Source organism: Caloenas nicobarica, chromosome 2 (assembly GCF_036013445.1).
Source record: "Caloenas nicobarica isolate bCalNic1 chromosome 2, bCalNic1.hap1, whole genome shotgun sequence".
In the NCBI taxonomy this organism is placed as follows: Eukaryota; Metazoa; Chordata; class Aves; order Columbiformes; family Columbidae; genus Caloenas; species Caloenas nicobarica.
In genome coordinates, this window is record NC_088246.1 from 113,504,162 (window position 1) to 113,526,898 (window position 22,737).

Sequence of the window (22,737 nt, forward strand, 5' to 3'; positions counted from 1 at the left end):
CTGTCTGGGTTTGGCACCATTATGCAGGCCTCTCAAGACATTTTTTTCTTTTGCTTTCTCATAGTCCAAAATTTAATTAGTTCTACTTAATCGGGATTCATTCTATACGAGTTTGGCCCAATGATAGCCTATGACACAGAAGGCATCTGGTTTTTGTTGTGTGGGGTTTTTTTTTTTTTTACTGTGTTTTAAGCATAATTTTGCATCTTTTGAGCAAACTTCTATTTATTGGAAAAGCTTTCCTAATGGAAATCAACAGCAAACTTCTACCTCAAGGTATTCAGTTCTTTGACCCTGTTCATAAAACCAGTGACAAGCCAATTGGCCAGCACACAGTATATTTCACACATACCTGTATTAACAGCTTATCACTTCATGTTGTATCTCAGTACAGCAGACAGGTGTTTTTGTAATCACAGCAAAACAAAACTGAAAAGTCTTCGTAATGGAAAGACTGAGTTATAAAATACACATGGACAGCTGGGGTTTTTTAATTATCTGGGCTTCTTTTGAGGGATTTCATTTGGTGTAAAAGCACCTGAAAGGAAAGTGGTATCAGCTTCTTTTTTTCTGAGGAATGGGTAAAGTTGCATAGAGGGAAAGACTCCCTGATCATGGGGTATCACTTTTGCTGTTCAATATCAGTGATAATAGGGAAAATCTCCTACAGCAGCAGAGAGTGCTGCCCAGAGAATCAGCAGAGAATTTGCCAGAAACCCTACAGCACACCATTATTTTTTCATTTACTTATATTCTAGACATTAAATAAAATTATAGAAGAAACATTAGTATTGCTAGCTTCTTTGGTACAACAGGAGAAGTTGTAGGGTTTTATCTTATCTATTTGAACAGTTACCCCAAAAATCATTTATTTTTCTTTATCAGGGATGGCTGCAAGTCATATCTGAGCTCCAAGCTATACTTATCCAGACACAGCTTGAGAAACTGGCTGTAGAGTTATCCAGGAGGTCACTGCTCTGTCTTCTCATCCCTCCCTGTGCCATCAGGAGTAGATTGGATTTCAAGTCACCACGTCCCTGATGTCTGCAGAGAAACAAAAATGTAATAAGTTAGAAGTACTTGCTTAGAAAAAAGAAGAAAAAGCAGTCTCTCTTCAGGCACTTTAAACTACTGAGTGTTCTTCAAATACAAGCCAGCTAAAACAGAGAATATTGAAATAGCCACTTAGTAAGAGCACATGTATGATCTTTCAAAATGAACCCATCAAGAGAGGAGAGAAAATCCAGAGTCACCAGCGGCACATATTACAGTCCAGGTGAATAATTTGCAGGTGTTATCAAGACATAATGTGTGCCCACAGTGGGTGAGATACTTAAAGTATTTGTCCATAATGTGCTTGGCCCTGTATTGAATCTTGCTTTTTCAAACATTCATTTGAAGTTAGCGCTGTTACTCAGAGAAGAAGGCTTGCTCAGCGCCTTAGCTCAGCTGGACTTGGGATTCTTCCCTTCTCCCTTATAGAATTACTAGCCTACCCTTTTCATTGCTTTAAAATATACTTGCTTTTCAGAGTTCTCTAATAGTTTGATTTGTGTTACACATCTCTACAGCTGGTTTTGAATCTACTTTTTTTTTTTAATAGGTATCTGAAACTTTTGAAATGGCAGAAGACTGAATAGGAAGTGGAAAAAATGCTGCATATGTAAAATGCATTTTTGGAAAATGCAGGTGGCTGATTACTTATAAGAAGGTTTTGGAGTAACGGTGTTGACTTGCAAAACTAAGATGAATTCCTAATCTCACTGGGAGTTGTTTACACAGATCTAGACAGGGTGTTTGGAAATGTCTTTCTGAGCTAGGTGACTCAGAAGCAGGCACGTGGCAGGGCATGCAGGCTCATGGCCATGCAGTGTGTAGGTGACCATCAGCTGGTTTCAGGTCCATGTGGAACTGAGGTCACTGAACACTGAAAATGCATTGCAATTTGTCAGGGAAAAAATGTTCTTAAACACTGCAGTGACATTCAACAGCAAATACTTTTTTAGTATTTACTGGAAAACATTATTTGTAGATAAATACTGCCCAATATTGTAACTTGGAGTAGCACAGGAGGACTTTCAGTTATGGGAAGTCTGCCCAGAAGATGCCTTTTAGCTGAGCTGGAGTGCTCTCCTCCCACTCTCGGGAGCCAGCCAGGGCTCCTGTACAAACCGCGGTGCTGAGCAGGGAGGGCTGGTTCTGCAGCCAGCTCAGCGCACGGCCGGGTGACATTCCTGAAAAGTAACTGCTTTCCCCCCGCGGTTTGGCAGAGAGCTGTAGTTCTTGGGGTTTCCTGCTGGCAGAATTAGTCGAACTTTTAACGTATGAATGAGGGAGACCTGAAAATTAAATTAAGCAGGTGAGGTCCAAGCTTGTGGACACTGTGATTTTTGTAGAATAGCACAAGGACTGCAATGGAGAATCTTGATTTCAGATACCCTGGCGTTAAAAAAAAAAAAAAAAAAGCTGTCTATCAGTTTAATATTAACACAGACTGAGTCTCAAACTTCAGTTCTTGCCATAATGTGTCAGAAGTGCAGATCTGCAGGTGTGCAAGAGGATGTTTTGAGTGTGTTACCAGATACCCAAGGGGAGGAAAATGACAGTATGATTTGATTCACTTATGATAATAGCAGCAGTTACAGAAGCGATGGTGAAGCAGTCTATGTCCAATGCCAAAAGCTATGCCTCAGCAGACGTGGAGGCATCTCCTTCCCTCCTTCTTGGAGGGCTTGCCCTCAAACACGTACTCTCAGGTGGCTGGCTGGCAGACTGAAATACATGAATTACTAAAATAAGATTTTAATCTGAGCAGACTGTGGATGACTTTTGAGCCTCACTAGAGAATTATTTAGCTTGGAAAAGACCTTTAAGAACATCAAGTCTAACTGTCAACCTGACACTACCAAGTCCACCAATAAACCATGTCTCTAAGTTCTACATCTACATGTCTTATAAATGCCTCCAAGGATGATGACTCAACCACGTCCCTGGGCAGCCTGTTCCAATGCCTGGCAACCCTTTCCGTGAAGAATTTTTTTTCCTAATACCCAATCTAAACCTCCCCTGGCTCAACCTAAGGCCATTTCCTCTTGTCCTATCACTTGCTACCTGGGAGAAGAGACCAACACCCTTCATGGTACAACCTCCTTTCAGGTAGTTGTAGACAGCGATCAAGTCTCCCCTCAGCCTCCTTTTCTCCAGGCTAAACAGCCCCAGTTCCCTCAGCCGCTCCTCATCAGACTTGTGCTCCAGAACCTTCGCCAGTTTCGTTGCCCTTCTTTAAACTCTCTCCAGCACCTCAATGTCTTTCCTGTAGTGAGGGGACCAAAACTGAACACAGGGTTCAAGGTTGGGCCTTACCAGTGCCAAGTACAGGGGGACAATCACTTCTCTAGTCCTGCTGGCCACACTATTCCTGATACAAGCCAGGATGCTGTTGGCCTTTTTGGCCACCTGGGCACACTGCTGGCTCATGTTTATCCAGCTGTCAATCAACACCCCCAGATCCCTCTCTGCCAGGCTTCTTTCCAGCCAGTCTTCCCCGAGCCTGTAGCACTACCTGGAGTTGTTGTGACCCAAGTGCGGGACCCAGCACTTCTTGGCCTTGTTGAACTTCATACAATTGGCCTCAGTCCAACGATCCAGTTGGTCCAGATCCCTCTGTATGGCCTTCCTACCCTCCAGCAGATCAACGCTCCCATGCAGTTTGGTGTCATCTGCAAACTTACTGAGGGTGCACTCAATCCCTTCGTCCAGATAATTGATAAAGATACTAAACAGAACTGGCCCCAGTACTGAGCCCTGGGGAACACCACTCATGACCGGCCTCCAGCTGGATTTGACTCCATTCACCACAACTCTTTGGGCCCAGCCATCCAGCCAGTTCTTTATCCATCAAAGAGTATGCCACTCCAAGCCATGAGAAGCCAATTTCTCCAGGAGAATGCTGTGAGAAACAGTGTCAAAGGCTTTACAGAAGTCTAGGTAGACAATATCCACAGCCTTTCCCTCATCCACTGAGCAGGTTACCTCATCACAGAAGGAGATCAGGTTGGTCAAGCAGGACCTGCCTTTCATAAACCCATGCTGACTGGGCCTGATCCTGGACCTGCTTGTCCTCTACATGTCATGTGACGGCACTCAGGATGATCTGCTCCATAACGTTCCCCAGCACCAAGGCCAGACTGACAGGTGTGTAGTTTCCCAGACCCTCCTTCTGTCCCTTCTTATAGATGAGTGTCACATTTGTCAACTTCCAGTCAACTGGGACCTCCCTGGTTAGCCAGGACTGCTGATAAATGATGGAAGGTGGCTTAGTGAGCACCTCTGCCAGCTCCCTCAGTACCCTTGAGTGGATCCCATCCATCCTCATAGACCTATGGGTGTCTAAGTGGTGTAGCAGGTCACTGATCACTGAAATAACCAAGAATGTAACCTGATGTGGCACCAGCTGGGTAAGACAGGTCTCAGTGAGCGGAGTTGAAGGAGCACCTTCTGCAGGAAAGAGGGTTTGACTTTTGTGCTGACAGAGTTCATCAAAGCAGTGTTGAAGGGTTTTAATAGGGAGAGCACCAAAGAATTCATCCTCATCATATAGGCCAAAAGGCTCCAGGCAGGGCTGCCGGTATGGCTGACCTGCTCAGGACCTCTGGCAGTGTTTGTTCTTAGTGCTATACTTGATACAAGGCAAGAGCTTTTCCAGCTTAGATATATATCTATCTCTGTTGGTGAACAGCACTTGTTCCTGGGATTATTAGTGCCAGCCCGAAGGAGACTCATGCTGAAAAAGGCAAGAGCCTTGTGTCACATGTTTGGTCTTTTCCTCAAGCAAGAATCTCCAAAAACCCTTTTAACCATGTGCTCAGTAAGACTTCCAATAGGAGACATGAAGGCCACAGCTTTCCTCAGAGGGTCTTCTGAGAGGAAAGCCACTCTTCTCCAGCTGGGAATCAGCACCCGCATGTAAACCAGATTTCTGGTTGAAGATAATTGTATAATGTCTGTCTGCATCATCTTCCATCTGCTTCTTTTACCAATTCAATTGCGTATGGCATTATGTGCCCTTTCCATGCTGTGCTCTGTTTTTTCAGCATGCCTAGAAAGCAGGAAGAAGACACAGCATGTCAGTGGAAAGGTTCCTTCAATTCATTAGCCTATTTTTTTAATTGTATACAGCATCTGAGACAGTCTTTGACTTAAAAGGGAAGGTTTGTTTTAATGTATATGTGAATTTTTGTGCAGTAGTCAGCTTTGTCTGCCAACATTTTAACACTTTTTCAGGGCTAAAGGTGCTCTTGAAACATAGTCATACAACCTCAGCACCCCCACATTACAAAAAGAAATAAAACAACCCAATGATTCCATGTCCTTTGAAATGGAAGAAGGTTTGTAATAAACTCACAACAAAGTGGTTTCATGGCTGATTTTGAAGTAGCCAGATGTGGAGAATTTTAAAAGGGACTGGGCTTTCTAGAAGCATTTGCTACTAAAAAATGTTGATCCAGTTCCTGCTGCCCTCTATCAAACAAACAGAAGCTCTCTGGCAGGACACCATGTGCTTACTCAAAAAAACAACAACAGCTGGAGAAAGACACGTTAGAGAGCTGTGTGACACCAAACTGTGTGGACTTCTGGATTTTTTTTTAAGTGCTTTCCTCTGCAGCCCTACCAGAATCTGCAAAATCAAGCAGAGAGACAAATACACCATACTGCAATTTCTGCCTCTTCTCACCCTGTGATAAACCCTGTGACACTGGCATGTCCCATGCAGCTTTGTGGTATGTGTTTGCTGGTCCATGCAGTGAGGATGATTTGTAGTCTGATCAGTGGAATCTTTTATAACGCAAAAGGAGGCAGATGCCTATTTTGTGCTGATAACACTGAATCGCTCTTCAGCAGATGAACTCTTTCTGGTTGTCTCAAAGTTTTAGATTTTTCTTTCTCACACTTGGCTCTTTAGCAACACACCAAGAACTTGAAGAGAGGTTTTATTATTTTTTTTTAGCTTCGGGGTAGGAAATCCCCATGAGGAGGTTCACTTGATTACAAACAAAACCAGAAAAGGAGATCTTCAAAACCCGGAAAAATCCCTGGTGAGGGGGAAGAATGCTCAAAACTGTTTATGTGCTGCCCTTGTCTCCATCGGTAACATGACAGATTTGTGTTCACTGCACTGAAAAAGCAGCAAAACATAGGTGCCAACATGATCAAATTACCCCAGGCTGGTGACCCCTATCATGACCTGGATCAGACGGATGCACTTGAATGACTTAGTTCTGTACATGTTCTTCCCTGATGTCCTTCAGTGTTTACCTTGTGTCAGACTGCACTGTAGTATTCTGCCTTCCAGTAACACTGAAACGCAAAGAAAATTAAGCACAGAGATGTATGTTGCCAGTTGCGTTCCCACCAGCCACACCAGATGTGGGGCATTCAGTCTGGGATAACTAAGCCCTGGGGAACTAAGCTGTCCATTGTAGGCTGCAAAAATGACATCTGGGATATTTAGCAATAGTGATGGTTTTGAGGTTTATTTTCTTCTTGGTTTTGGGTTGCATGTGCTGTGTTATTGGGGCTTTCTGCTTGTTTGAAGGCAAATTTTAGCACACTTCTCTGCTGGCATAGAGAAGAATTCAGGACATGTTTCTGGACTTGCACGTTATTTTGCTTCATCATTTTTTGTTGGCATAGCATAGCACCCATCTGGCACAACACTGCACTTTGTGCTATGAATCTGAATGCTGAACTTTCAGAAGACAATACAGTCTTAGGACTATTTTTCATTGTAACACTTTTTTACATTGTGTCTGGCCCAAAGGGGAAAAAAGTGGCCATCGTCAGTTTTGTCTCTCCCTTTTTTCATTCAGAAATGAAATGTAATAAATGAAAGTGTTTTTCATGAAGAGTGCATATAAGACAGAAAGCATTGTGCTTTCCTAAATTAAAAGGAAATGTTTGAAACTAAACTTTCCTGTTCTTGTAAATCCCTGTTGTCTACCTACTCTTTGGCATTTGAAAGCCATTTTGAAGGCAAAGGAATGCCCCCAGGAATATATTCAAAGCTGTTTCACTTTTAATCTGCTAACACTGTGTTTTAAAGCCTCTGATATATACTCGAGGAGCAAAATTATGGCCAGAATATAGAAGTCAGAAATGACAAGGCAGTACATGAAGACAGTGTATAGCTTTCTTTCCCCTTCATTCCTCCTGGACCATCACCTGAGTCAGGCACTGGGCTCAGACTTTCCTGCCTCTGCCTCAGACATCCCTGTACAAAGCACAGCAAATCAGCTAAGCTTAGCTTCTCCCATACTTACTAATGCTGACCAGCTCCTTACTCTGCAAATAGTCAGTTAGGCAAATTAGGGGCCAAAACGTGTTTCCATCTGAATTAAGACTGTGTAGATAAAGGCATCTGTAACAGTTGGTTAAATGTATTTATGAACGTGCATGTTGCAACAGTGGTAGGGGTGATTAGGTGTGTGCTTTTTAAACCTTTTCATTTCTGTATTTGAATGAAAACAGGAGAATCAGCCTCGGTATGTCTGAAAGGTACAGAGCAGAAACCAAAGGGCTGTATGAAACGGTAGCTTAAAGATTTCCTTTACACACCTACACGATCGTCTGTTTTAGTTGCTTTGCTAAAATGCTTTTTCTGGTTAAATGAACGCTCTCCTGCCACTCAGAGCCCTTCATGGGCTTCCACTAGTGTTTTGCCCTCACAGGCACGGTATCTCAATCTTCTCTGAGGCTCAGTGTGGATCAGAGGCATTCGCCTTCCTTTACCCAGGGAAGCCTTTGTTTCATAGAATCATAGAATGACAATTTCTCCGCCAGGATTCAGCAGACTCCATTTCCACCTACCTCAGTACAAAGCTGGCTCCTTTTCTGGTCAGTCCCTTTGGGACATCCACAACAGCAGCCAGCAGAGTGGCAGAAACCCAGTCCCTGGAAACATTCCAGGCCAGGCTGGACGGGGCTCTGAGCAACCTGATGTGGTTGAAGATGTCCCTGCTCATTGCAGGGTGTTGGACCAGATGACCTTCAAAGGTCCCTTCCAACTTAAACTATTCTATTATTCTATGATCTTCTCCTGATGTCCCTTGCCATGGATCTCGAGAAGCATGTCTAGCAGCACTGCTCTTCCTGTTGTGGCTGCTCCCCCATCCTCTGGGGTGAGGCCTGGGGCAAGGGCAGCAGTGTGGGGGAAAAAGGATGGTGCAGCCAGTTTGGGGACCTGCCACCTGTGAATGCAGCATGTTGCCTTAGGGGACGCACACCTGGCTCTCCATGCCCGCTGCAAGCTCCCTGAATGTTGCTTCAACGATCATCACATCGTGTATCCACAAGGGACGAGAAGCGTCCCAGGCAAAATGTCTCTTTCACCATAGCAGTGAGGGCGAGCCGTGTATAACCCCCTCTGAAAGTGTTCTGGCGCTGAGCTCAGGGCCACCCTTCAGCGCTCGTCCAGTGACACAGCAGCAGGCACTGCAGCATAGAAATGATGGGGCATGCTTGAGGAGCTCGTTCAAGGTTTTTAATAATTCACATCCTTCTTCCGCCACTTAACATATCCAATGCAGCGAGTGGAGATAACAGACCGTTTTGTATTGGCCAAAGAGTTGTCCCAAACTCTCAGTCTCTTGTCTGTCCTACTTAGTTGTAGAAATTATGATGTCACAAACAGAAGTTTAGGTAATGTATAAGATTAAATAGAAGATGGAGTTGAACTCTTAAGGAAGAAAATAATATTTTCCTTACAGGTCACTGGTAATAGCAACTCTAAGAAAATAAATTAGACATTCAGATCTTTCCCTGTCATACACAGCCAGATTTATTCCTAAATGGAATATTTTCAAAATTTCCAGTGGTATTTCAGCTGTTCATTAAAGTGTACTGTAGAATATAGTGACGATTTATTACACAGCTATAAAAGCACTAGTAATCATTATAAATGCAAACCTTCGGATATTTCTTCATCTATGCTTTAAATACTTTCTTTTCCCTCATTGCTACATCTAGTGAAACAGTGATTGTAGCAAACAGTAAGCAAGGAGCCACGTCCTCCAACAGCCGCCAATATCCTAGTCTGTTTTATACAACAGATGGGAGGTACGTGCAGGCTAAGATGAGCGGTCACCTGTAAAATATGGTTCTACACACGTGCCAAACTGGGCAGTTGTGTAGTCAGGAGGAAAACTAGCCAGAAAAAGAGGGCAGCTGTGCTGACCACTCACATTTGAAACAACAGGGCAACATTTACTCTCACAGATGGATGCCTTTGTTTCAAGCAGAGTTAGAAAAACATTGTTATGCAACACTAATGCATACAGGAAATTAATTTCTATACCTTTTGTGGTGGCTTTCCATGACACTGGGAGCACCTGATCTGATCTGTACTCTAGCCGTCACAGCAAAATCTTGCTGCTATGGGTGCCTGCATCCTGTCATACTGGTTCCAATCTTTAAAGGGCACCTGCCTCAGCACTTGAAAATTTCTGCCCGGCGATATCTGTGCGCTGTATTTGGTGATGTGCTGCAGTCTTCTTGTGAGCTCAGCTCATCAGTGAACAGCAACAGCCCCAGGTGACGTATTTGACTAACTGGCAGCTAATCAAGCATATTTGAATTTTGCATGTCACACATTGGCAGCAAACTGTTCACAACATATTCATAAAATACATTTTGAATTAATTTAAGAAATGCATTTCAGGCAGTGCAAAAATCGTCTGTTGAATTATTCATTCTGTTTTATTTTTTTTATTTTTTATTCCTTTATCAAATAACACACAAGTATTTTTTTCCAAGAGTTCCATGGTTAGTATTAGTTATCAAAATGTTGTAGCTAAGCACTAGTAACATTCAAATTTTCATCATTTTCTCTTCCTTTTTTTGAGTTTGGAACGCTGGTTTTGATTTCTAAAAGCTTTCTACTTTTGGCATGTGGAATCAAGTGGCGTAAGGGCTCAAAGCATTTGAATATGGCTGCTGTAAGTATTGCAGCGTACATACACTGAAAACGGCAAGCAAAGGCTTTATCTTCATCTTGTGACAGGAATATTGAGTAATTAGCATAAGTTTACGTATTTTTATTAACCAGGTAGTTAGCAACCAGAGAATATGGTGTTGTAGAGATGACCTAGATTTTATTACGATATTGTACCATTCAGAAACAGACCCAGTTTCTGAACTACTTAGGTGCGCGATTACACAATGGAATTGTCCTCTTAAAAAACGTTGACAACTACTAGAATTGTGCATGCCACTGGGAAATTGCTCATACTAATTACCAGTTACCTACTTGAATACAAAATATCTGCAAATGCTTGAGGAATTAGACATAAAATGGATTCTCTTCTTTCAGGTCAGCTGTGTATGTGTTTCTAAAGACTATGGGACCAAGATTAAGCCTATAATCAGTTCACAGGTTTTTCTTTCTGTAGACAGAATACCTGCAGACATCCATGTGAGATTTACATTTAAAAATAGAAAATTTAGCTAATATTTTAATTTGTTTACTTTGTAATACTTGGAGAATATTAAAGATATTCCAATAAAAATATTGAAGAATCACCCTTTCAATACTTTATCCATTGAATAATTGTTTAAAAACAAATATGCCCAAAACAAATTGTATTGCAGCAGAGACATGACATGGATAACTTTTGTGACTCACATCTTTATAGGATGCCTCAGGTTGTGAAGACGGCACTTAGCCAGCATTTTCAGAGGATAAAGCATCTCACAGGTGGAGGATTGTAGCTACACGTTATAACCTTTGCTAGCTGACTCTAAGCACATATGGCAGGAGTAATGCAGTTCGTGCACCTTCCCTGTAGGCTTCTTTTGCTTGTTTCTAACTACTTGAGTAACTCATCTGTCACTGGTATTGGAAAATGGGGGAATGTTTTCCCTTCAGAAATACAACTGTGGTTTTTAAAGTTCTAGTTTGACATAGAGCCATGAAAAGCTGCTTCCCTAGACTACATTTTCTCAACTTTCAGCTTAAGCCAGGAATAAACTAAAATTCAAAGCACATCAAACCTTACCAAGTGCCCCAAGTTCATGGAATGATTTCCCAGGTTAAGATGCACTATGAGGGCATTTGCATGTTGTGTATGATCTGCCCACCCTATTTGCCCATTGCAGAGGAACAACCCTTTAGAGGAACAGAGCCCCTACCGTTCCTACCAACTGCATTTCAAGAAGTGGATGTTCAGCTGATGTGTTTAGGATCATGCAGTCAGTCTTACTATTTGGCCTCTCCTTTCTTTACCTCACTCCTGGTCAGGTCATTTAGATTTATGAAATCTCTATTTTCCTTTTTTTTTCTTTTTTTTCTTCTTTTTCCCTTTTCCCCAAACCTCCCAGGATATCCAGCGAACACTCGCCAAAGCTTCAGATCCGAAGCCACAGTTACCTGAGGGCAGTGAGCGAAGTCTCCATCAACAGAAGCCTGGACAGCCTGGACCCCGCAGCGTTGCTGACATCCCCCAAGTTCCGCTCCCGCAATGAGAGCTACATGAGAGCCATGAGCACCATCAGTCAGGTGGGTGACATGCACCCGCAGTGGCCCAGAAAGCAGCCACCATGCTGGACACCAGCCGAGCACTTGCAAGAGAAGAAATCTGAGTTTACTTCAAGTGGAATCAGGCTGTTGCATGCCACACATTTTCAAAACGTTTTTAAGAAAACGGGAATGTTTTCACACAATCTTGTTTTTGAGAGGGGAACATTTGATAATACCATAACCTGCCCTTTGCAAATGGATAAGTGGTACAACATGCAATTCGTTTGAAGAAGCAGTCTAATTTTTTCTTTTTCTTTTCCAGAAGCAGGTGCTCATCAAGAGTGTCTTTAAACAGGGCTCTCTTAAGTGCTTACTACCTGAAATCAGATTTTTTTGAATGCCTCCAAAAAAACCTACATATTCACATGCTGAGTAAAAAGCTAAAGGAAGTCTAGCTCCATAGTATTTTGTGTTTCACAATTTTATTAGTATTTTATCAGAATTTTGAGAGCTTTCTTTATGCTATTGTATACATTCTTAACCTTATGCACCTCTGAACTTTTCACCTATATAGTACAAATGTGGCAGTATATATATTAAGTGCAAAGGTATTATTGCCCAGAAATTCTGTAAAATATCTTCATGCTCATTGTAAACTAGAAAAAAAAAATAAAGGCTGCCACGACACATTTAGTTTATGACTTTTAGCATTATAAAATAGCCTGTCCTTGCATACAGCGTGCTTGTACAGTTGAATTGGTCAGGGACCGATCTGAAAGAAATGCAAAAGTGCCAGCACTCTACAGGGCAGTGGGCCAGTAGTTCATCTGATAAATCCTGTAGCTCCTTGCTATGACCTTTTGCTTGTTTGTTTAAGTGGAACATTTGGATAAATTACTTGGATAAAAGAATTTTCTTGCACCAGTCCAGAAGTACACAGGGCAGGATTTGTGGCGCCAGATACTGGCCCTTTATTATTGGCATGTCAACTCATTGAACTGCCAAGAGAAAAAAGAGCGTGACATCATTGATGCCAGGACTTCGTCTGTGGCTGTAACAAATATATGTGCCTTTCAGCATGGAGCTGGTTGAATTTCTGTAGTATCCTATATTTGAGCACTGCAACCTCAGAGTATTCACCTGTGTATTTTATAGTGAGATACATTGGGAAGGGTATGGACTGATGGTCTAGAAAGAGGGTCAGGATATATCTAGGAGGAAACAGTATTGAAATTCAGGTCTCTTTGGGGATATGGCTATTCTCCATCATTGTGGGATTGTTCTTTATGATATACTACCCACTCTTCTTCCATGCTCTTTTAAGCAGTTTCCCTTTGACAACATATGTCCTGCTCTTTGAGATTTTCCTTTTCATTTATGTGTACAAACACTTGGCATAATGTTTTTTCGTGGTAAAATTCTCCTGGAAAAGAATTTCTATTTTTTTTTTTTCTGCCACCCAAACACAGTCTTATCTTCTCTTGCAACCTTGGCCTTTTGCGTACTTGAAAACTAACAAAATCCTGAAGTGGTGGTTTCCATGTGCATGTTTCCTACAGTGATAACTATTGTGCTTTAATGCCAAGCCCAGGGTTCCAGTCTCAGTTTAGAAACATGAGTCTCCATTACTAATTAAGCTGAGGTAAAAGGTTTCCAGGTTTGTAAGACCTGCAGCAAGGCCCACATGCTTCTGAACGTTGTTCAACATGTGTGAGTGCGAGTCTTTGTCACCACCTAGTGTCTGCTCCACAGAGGGTCTAAGGATTCCCTTGGATCTCTCGCTCTCAGCCAAAGGAGTTAGTCCAGAGATGTAGTTATACAAACATTTTTGCCCTGCAGAAAAGGAGGAAGAAGTTTCCTTATCAGTCTCCCCTTCCCAACTGTTCGTTACCACTTCTGCCCTTGAGCTTCCCAACCGCTCAGGTTTATCGCTGTGACTGCCTGTGGGTTGAACTGATTTGGTACCAGGGTTAAGCTGACCTTTTTTTTCCCTCACCTCCCAGAGAAAGTGTGATTTTTCTTTTTCAATGTAATGATAATAATGTCCAGATGTTCCAGCTCTGCTGTGGGCCCACAGTGAGATAAACCAGATGCTGCTATGAGGACTCCCAGCTTCCCACCAGTCTTGGCAGGAGCCAAGAGCCTGGACTTTGCTGAATCTCTGCCTAGTGCTTCTGTCCCACCTTTTTGTACATTATTTTTTTCCCTTAACAATTCTTGCTTTGTAAAATGGGATATGTCTATGTGCCATTCACCCATTTTTCGTGTGTGAAGGGATCTTCTAACAGATGTTGGCCATTGTGCCCCTGTAGCTTGTCAGGTGTTTGTACAGGTTTGGCTGGAGTAGGGGATGTACTGAACCTGCCCGGTCTTTGCCTGCAGGTGAGTGAGATGGAAGTGAACGGTCAGTTCGAATCCGTGTGCGAGTCGGTGTTCAGTGAACTGGAGTCTCAGGCCGTGGAGGCGCTGGATCTGCCCATGCCAGGCTGCTTCCGCATGAGGAGCCACAGCTACGTCAGAGCCATTGAGAAGGGCTGCTCCCAGGATGACGAGTGCATATCGCTGCGGTCCTCATCTCCTCCACGTACAACCACCACGGTGAGGACCATCCAGAGCAGTACCGGTGAGTAACAAAAAGGGAAGTCTGGAGGGGTGGTTGAAAGGGAAGGTATCTTTCTGTGCAGCTCTGTCAGATCATCAATGAGATCTTCTCATGCCTGTAAGAGAGTCTGTTTCACTGGGGAGCTGGACAGACTGATCAGCCTGAAACTATGCATAGATCAAGGCTGATGCAGCCGTGGTGCCTCCCACGTCCAAGCGAATTTATTCTGGGCTAAAAGCACGTAGAAGGGAAGTCCAAGGTCATGTCTCCTCTCGCTCTCCTTCCCAAAAGAGCAATCACAATTTGGCAAGGCTGAACAAGAAGGCTCTGGGTTAGCAGATGTGCTGGCTCTTACTAGGAGAGGAGGATCTCTGCTGAGTCTTCCTACAAAGATGAGGTGATCTTTGTCTTTACTAAAAAGTTACAAGTTATTGGGTGTGTTTTTTAATGGCTCAGAGAGACTGTTACAGCTCTCTAGGCCATATCTCAGAGGTGGGAACGAAGAAGGGAAGAAGAGGTCTGCAGGTTGAAACATGCATGTTATTCCTTCTGCAGTTCAAACTATTTAAGCTTTGCAAGAGAAGTTTCAGTCTAAATGTGAGACTTACATATCTTCCTTTTAATATTTGAGGTTGCTTTTCTTTTGGAAATAACCATGATGAATTCCAGATTCTGTCACCAAAATTAATGCTTAAGGGGAAGAAAAAGCAAGTCAGAAACCAAAAGCAAAGTGCGCCTCTCTCACTGAGGAAAGCAAGAGGCAGGAACCCTCACATGTGTGTGCTCTTCCCTGTGGGAGGATGAGAGAGGCCCTCTTTCTTTTGACTCCACTGCATCCATTCCACTGCTTTATACAAGCTTCATTTACTATTCATGCACTATTCATAGTCATGACTAATATTGACTATTATAAGTATTTCACTGTACCTATTGCCTCTTTTCCTGGTTCTTTAATTTCTGTTTTCTGTACTTTAAACATCTGACTTTTTGTGTGCTATCTCACAGGTGCAGTTGTTTATACCTCGTAAGTTCCTTATCTCTCACTCTGGTCTTTCTTAAAGCCGCTTGTCAATTGGTTTAGGTCATCAAAGCACACTTTCAATCCTTTTACCAAAAATGCTCAGCTTAATTCATAATTTTTCTAAAGTAACAAGGTTAAGTACTGTTGGAAATACATTGGCAGTACATCACAAACATCAAATCATTTTTAACAAATGCTGCAGAGCAGTTCTCATTTAAATCACCAACCCTTAAGAAATAGTATTCACATTACAACATTTCTGCTATAAAATTAGTTCTTGCATGCACATAGGGTTTGCACCACACCACAAAGACAGGATTTATATAAGGTATGTGCTACTTCATTGTACAGTATTAGCTTGTGTCAAATGTATTCTGGGGTAAAAGCTGAAGGATGGGCATTTTCAGGGATTTTTTCAGTGTGCATTTGCCTTTATTAGATCACCTTGGATATCTCAGAGTGGTTTTTCAGTACTTCGAGAACGGCTTTGTTAAGACTTTTCCTTTCTAAAAATAACTTTAGTCATTAATCCAGAAGAGAATAATTATTTTTAATTATCTTTATATAAGTGGTTGCTTCTGACACTTAGAAAAATGGTGCCCGTGTTTAGGGATGATGGTGTATAAACAGAGAAAGTTGGCTGTATGTATCAGCCAAAACCACTGGAAAACCGAACGAGGAAAATCATTACTGTAAACTGTCTCTTGTTTGTGCTCTTTTTTTGTTGTACAACCACAGACAGAGGCCTGGTTTCTTCTCTGAGTGTCTGGCTTTATTAAAAAATCATGTGAACAAAGCTATGTTATTGAAAAATGTAACCCAGTGGGTCTGTCTTGGGTTACTGCTTCTGTAGTCAGCCTCTTAAAATCCAGAGAGAGGAATGATTTGCAGCTCTCTCTTTGGACATCATAGATGCATTTGAAGACCATTGTAGGTATCTATTTTCTGCTGTGGGAATTCTACTGAGTTATCTTTCTCATTTTTTAATTCTTGGGCTCCCAAGGGCTCATCCCTTGCACTGGTTGCATTTCAGACAACTTGTCTCTTTTGCTACCTGACATAATATCTGTTTAATGGGGATTAGAGCTGAATTAATTCCATCCAAAAGCATCTACTTTGACTGCCTCGCTGTTGCCTGTCACTGACTCACAGAAGAGAAATAACAGGAAAGGTATTGTTGATGGTTTCTATTAATATCTGCTTCAATAAAATGGGAAGTGGCACAAGAACAAGGCAGCTGTGAAGAAAAGAGAATGGAATCTCAAACTTATCCTCACTGTGGTGATGTTTCAAATGCTTTTGTGGTAGATATAAGGGCAGTTATGATCTAAACTATGGATTTAACATCCCCAAATGAGAGAGCTGTCCTCCTGCCCCAAAAGCACCTCCACCTCTTCAACCAAGCAAGGTTCCTTTCATCAACATCAGCAATTCCTTTAGGGACCCAGATTTTCATTCACTAATGCACAAAGCTGTGATCATACACTGATATTGGGAACTTCTCTGGCTGCTGGAAGCCCAGGAAAATGCCAACTTGATGATGATGGAAAAGACAAGAGAGCTGCCTGTCTACTGGATTCAAATCTGTTCCTCCAGAGCAATGGCCCACAGCTTTCCAGGGCATCTGGATGAAAATATTAAGCAAAATCTATGGATAAAAAAAAATCACACCTCTGCCTGTTAGCCTGTGTTACGGTGATTACAGCCCCAGGTTTAAATTTCCTTTTGCCACATAGTGTTGTAGGCTTAGTTCTGAAATTAGGAATACATCTCTACTGGCGTAGCTGTTCAGTTCCTGAAGATGTGCTCAGTACAACTATAAATCCAGCACTAATGTGCTAGCTGTGTCACAGATCTCAACTACAGGTGACTGTCCAGCTGGTGGCCTCTGCAGCCTTCGCTGGTCTTGGTGCTATCACAGCAATGCTGTGGGGTGACTGCATCTGGCCGAAACCGAGCCCGAGTGTGAAAATGGTGCTGTAGGCACAAACCTATTGTCATCAATGGGGTTGAACGTTACACTGTGAGTGGTGAAAAAAACCCTAAACTCACCAAAATGAAGTTTCTGCTTGCGTATGGGAAGGTGAGTACTTTGTTCATGAGGCAGTCTTGTATGTGAAATTAAGTTTAATCCTTGTTTTTAAATGAAGGATTTTGAAATGAAGAAGGAAGTGGCCTCAAGTTTCACCAGTGGAGGTTTACATTGGATATTAAGGAAAAATTCTCCACTGAAGGGGTTGTCAGGCATTTCCCAGGGAAGTGATTGAGTCACCACCCCCAAGGGTGTTTAACAGACACATAAATGTGGCGCTCACGGACATGGTTTAGTGGTGCCAATACTAGGTTAACAGTTGGACTTGATGATCTTAAAGGTCTTTTCCAACCCAATTGATTCTATGATTTGATGATTCTGTGCCTTGAAAAGTTGAAAAGGTCCATTCAGCCTCATATTTGCTCACTCAGCATTGGTCAGACCTACAGAGACAGCAGCACCAGCCGGGGCCCGTCTGTGGGAATGGGGCTGTGCAGGCTGGCAGTGCAGCAGCTCTAAGTGCTGGCATATGTTGTACACCGTAGCCTGCACTGAAAATTACCACCCATGTCATTTGGTCTCTTCAGCAGAACTTAATGAGGTGTGAGTTATTATATAATTTGATCCCAGGTTATTTGCAGATGCAACCATTGTAGCTGAAACTCGTCAGCCAACAGATTTAGTCACTAAATAGGTAGCCTTTTAACTGTTTAAAAAGTCTGTAAATCATTTCGATGAGCTTAAATAATACAGTAATTAAGGAGCAAAGAAATTTTAAAGAAGCCTAAAGAACATCTTTCACCCACATTTCTTGTGTCTATGTTTTTAAACCATGACTGTGCAGCTGTGCATGTTCCTTTGCTGCAAACAAACCTTATGACATTGTGAGAGCTTGGCCATTAGCACATACGGATACAAATACATAACAGGGACTGGATATCTTTAATTTGAAAATCTACCCTCTATAATGGAGCTGGAGCAGTAACATCGGCAAAAACTGCACTGGATCGCAATAAGTATTTTCTCTATGTCTAGCCTCTGCAGAGTTAGGGAAAGAGGAATATCAAAGTTATCTGCAGCATTGCCATCTGGTGATTCTCAGTAATATTACACTTCTGCTTAAAAGAAAAGCAAACAAAAATTCCAAGGAAGTCATGCTGTGTAGCCAGCAGGTTAGAGAAGGACTGAGAGTTATCACAGTGTATGCTAATTACAGTGCTTCAGCTGAGCAAGCTGTTTTCCTTCCGTTCATTGGAACATCTGACCAAGAGGGGTCAGGCATTTTGTGGAAAAGCTCTAAGGGGCTACCTAGCCAATTTAAACAAAAAAAAAAAAAAAAACAACACACACACACACACACAAAAAGCAAACAGCATTAAAAATAGACTTGTGCCAGGCAGAGTTCAAAAATAAAATCAAATCCTGTCGAGAAGAAAGCTATAATTGACTGTATGCCAGCTGTGTCCAAGGTCTCTTGGACTCCTCAGAGCTGTCCTTTCAGAGACTGTTCTGTCCAAAAAGAAATGAGGAATTAGGATTTCAAATTTGATTTCCAGTTGAAGCGAGGATTGGTTTCTGGATCTGTACCAAAATTAAGATATTTCCACAGAAGGTCTGAAGAAATATAACTTTGAAGGCCTTCATGCAGATGTTGAACCTTAAAATAGAACTGAAGAGTGCAGAAAACTGTTTGACAAAGAATTGACATGGTTCATTTCCTCTCTTTGCCTGAGTAATCCTGAAATGCAGTCTGCCTTTGGATCTGCTATCAAATTGCTTAAAACAGCACTTAAATATGTTTTCCTTTACTAATGAGGAGCTGACCTTGGAGGAGAACACTGTTTCCAATTTCAGAAGCATCTGAGTGTAGCTACAGCAAGTTTCATCTTGTCTGTCCCAGAAGTCAGTTTTATGAATGTTAAGCTCCACATCACACCAAAAAAACCACCATGTTTATGGAGCCATTGGAAGTTTTTAATGAGAAAAACTCAGAACAGAGCTCTTGCTGGAACATTTCTAACTGGCTTAAAGCATGCTGCAAGGCACTCATGGAAATTGCTCTGATAGTAAGTGCCTGGGAAGGAGCAAAACCGAGTTGTGAGAAAGAGTCTGCCATAGAAAGGCTGCTCAAACATTTGGCAGATTGCACCAGGTCAGCCTACATGGGATGTAGTTTTATGCCAATTGAGAACAGGAATTGAAATAAGTTTCATAAATTCCATTTTACCTTTTGGATATAAACTCTATATAACCCAAAGACATATGGAACTTTGTGGCCTGAAAGACAGGGATTACTGGAATAAATATTACACAGACCCCTACTCTAAGAACACTTGGTAGTTACAGCTGATTCGCAATTGAAGTGATGTCAGGCAGTGGAATGTATTACATCAATTATTTGTCATCCTCCCTAGTTCTGCCTCTTTGTGTGATTATGAATATTGAATTTAAACTCTTTGGTCCTATCTGATACATTGCCCAGATACAGAGAAAGACAACCTGTGACATTCACCCTGGAGCTTAGTGATTTTGGTTTCTTTATGACAGCTCCACTTTCCTTCACCACACTTCAGTAAAGTGCTCAGTCCTTGCAATTTCAGGTAAGGCTGGAGGACACTTGCTGAGCATGAGGGCACTTCCTAAAGAGAAAGAATGAGAGAAGGACTTTGTTTTGTAGGGTATGGCATATTCATTTTTTCCACCTCTGAAAACATAAAGTTTAGAGCAGTTAAAAGTTGTCTCCAAAGTTATAAATGTGTTTCAAATGCAGGAAATTAAAGACACATAATACCCTTCGCTATTCAGTCTTTGCTTACTATTCTTACTCTTCATTTACTTAAAACGTTTCTGAACTTTTGGGCTGAGCCTCTCAGTGAGGCAAGAATGTGAGAAATATCTTAATCACTCAAAACCGTGATCTTAAAATGTCTTGAAGGAATGTGTTGGTCTTACTTTGTGGATATTGCCAGAAACACAGAACAACTCTATTTTCTTCAGATAACACTTGTGTGGTTGAATTCTTCAGTTGCCCAAAGGACTTGGACCTCTCCAAGGCTGAAAATGGGTACAGCACACTCCAGCCTCACTAACTTCGTCAATGCCCATGTCTTTCTCACGCTGGAGAGTGCCACACTGGGCACAGGCTCCAGACGTGGTCTCACCAGCGCTCCAGCTCCCTCAGCCTGCTGGCTGTGCTTTGGCAAGGACCGCCTGGCTTGCACTCAGCCGTCCTCAGCTCAAGGACACGCTCAAGGACAGTCTGCCATCCAGCCTGCTGTGCAGGCCTCTTCTGACGCTGGGAACAACATGGCCATCAGACCTGTAGATTTGACAATCTCAAATGAAACAGGAAAATACATTATTCTTATGGCAGAATGAGATCTTTAACAGAGATCTGTATCATTCTACGAAAAAAACTTTTAAGAAGATTGTTCATCTAGTGGCAGCACAAATAATGCAGTAATTAGTTACATTAAATGTAATGTTCCATTATTTGTTAGTCTCTTCTTATTTTCTTTACAGTGATGAAAAATTGTATGGAAGCCCTTTGCATATGTATATATGGAATCTGCCTAAATGTATTCTGCCATTAGTTAATTTCCTTTGATTTTATCACACACACTAAAGTGATAAGCATTTCAGGTGATCAGACTTACATAGTTCTCGCTAAAGCAGTATAGGTCACGTTTGGATTTGAGCTACACTTTTGCTGCAGTCTCAGCACGTGTGTCATCAAATGCACCGCTATCTGGAGATTGTTGTAGGAGTGTCCAGTGTCCGAGTTAGATGGAGATGCCCCTGTTGTACTACTGCAGTGAGACACCCTTGGTCCCATGGTTGTGCACTGCACTCCTGCTGGGGCGCACATTCTTTGTGCGAGTACTCTTGATGGGGCCTGCAGCCATGCTTGTCTGAGTGTATTAAAGCATCTCAATGTCCAGCACCTAGCTGAGACAAAATACCACTTGGTTTACTGTAACAAATGTACAGGAGGGTATTACAAGCAAAACAGTAATTTGAAGGTTGCTATGTTGACTGAGCACTGCATGCCTAAAGTCTCATTAGCTGCGAATTAACTGTTTTCTAAGCCTGTAAACAAACATGAAACCTCAGTGATTTGGCCACAATCCTAGAAGCTACGGCTAGACCAACCATCTCTCCTGCTCATTGCTGCAAGGCAAGTCTACCCTGTACCATGAAGCTTGGGCTGGCCAACAGGTCTACCTCAGGCAGAGGCAGAAGTTTAGCTCTGGTGTCCTAACAGTGAACTCAGGTGCAAGGCCAGGCTGATGTAATCCCAACAACTCTGACTCGGCAGCCTTTTATATCTGTGCTTTGGGGGACGATGTTTTCTGGCTTGCAAGCAGAAGTAGGAACCAACCCCCTTTGAAATACGCCTGGAATTACATTGCAAGGAAGCAGGTTTCCCATAGCAGTGCCAGCTCAATCACAAACTAGTGGGTAGAATGTACAGCAGAATATAAAATAAACCTACAGTCCATTTCCTTTTACATATTGTGAAAGGACAGTATAACCCTTATCCAAAATGTTTTTATCAGGGGGTGGTCATTACTCTAAAACAATTCACCTTCAAGTATACATTGTCCCTTAGCTGAGATGCTGATAACAAATGAAGGGCAGATAATTCAGTTTTCACTTTATGGAGAAATACAACAAAGAACTGAATCTTTTCTTTCTTCTGGCTTATTTCCAATGCAATATTTTTGTGATGGTGGTGACAGAAAGGAGCTGAATCAGTAAGCTGAAGACATGCCCTGATTTATATAATGCGATCACATTTTCAGTAATCATTCCTACCATTTTCCTAAAATAGACTAATGTGGACACTTTTAATTACAGTTGTCTTTTGGGAAGCAAGACTTAGGCCTCTTTCCTGAAGTAGCTATGCTCAATTAGTAGACCCAGTGTGTAACAATAACTTAGGTTGTTCTTCTGAGTGTGTGCTACTGTCCAGTCTTCAGCAATGTGTTTGTTGCTACCCACCTGCAGTAAGTTTGATGTCATTCCTTTAAGACAAACCTGAATATTTTGATCATCATCAGATACAATAATTACAAAGCTCCCTTGAGCCATAGCGTATTCCAAGAAGTTACAGATGAGATATTTGGTGATGGTGGGCTTTTTAAAGTGACAGAGTAATTTTGGATTTTCAAAAAACTACGTAAGGATTTTTAATAACTGAGTTTAATTAGTACAACTCTGCAGGGCCCCTCTTGTACTACAGCAGTTTGTTTGGAGCCGTTATATTTCATCATGTCAGTAATTCCCATTTCAGAGCTTAGATACGATGCATTAAGTACTGTAAATCCAGTAAATAATTACACATTTTCATGCTTCCTAAATACGTGTTTATGCAACAGTCTAACAGTAATTGGCTCTCTGAAGCTATGGTGGGCTATGGGGTACATATATTATTAACCAGTTTTTGAAATAATTTCTTTAGTAATACCACAGATAAACCCAAAGGATATGTGGCAACAAAGAAGTCTGTACATTAAAAAAAAATACAGAAGCTCTGAGCTATACAGAGAGATGTGATTTACTCTTTT

General features: G+C 41.9%; 1 protein-coding gene across 2 annotated transcripts in view; it reads left to right on the top strand.

The window, feature by feature from the left end:
* Nucleotides 1–22,737, top strand: part of DLGAP1 (DLG associated protein 1) — a 146,828-nt gene that overhangs the window by 37,352 nt on the left and 86,739 nt on the right. For both annotated transcript variants that reach the window (XM_065627725.1, XM_065627727.1), the window contains exons 3-4: nt 11,374–11,551; nt 13,895–14,135. In XM_065627725.1, the coding sequence (XP_065483797.1) occupies nt 11,374–11,551; nt 13,895–14,135 (419 nt within the window). The remainder of the gene's footprint in view (nt 1–11,373; nt 11,552–13,894; nt 14,136–22,737) is intronic.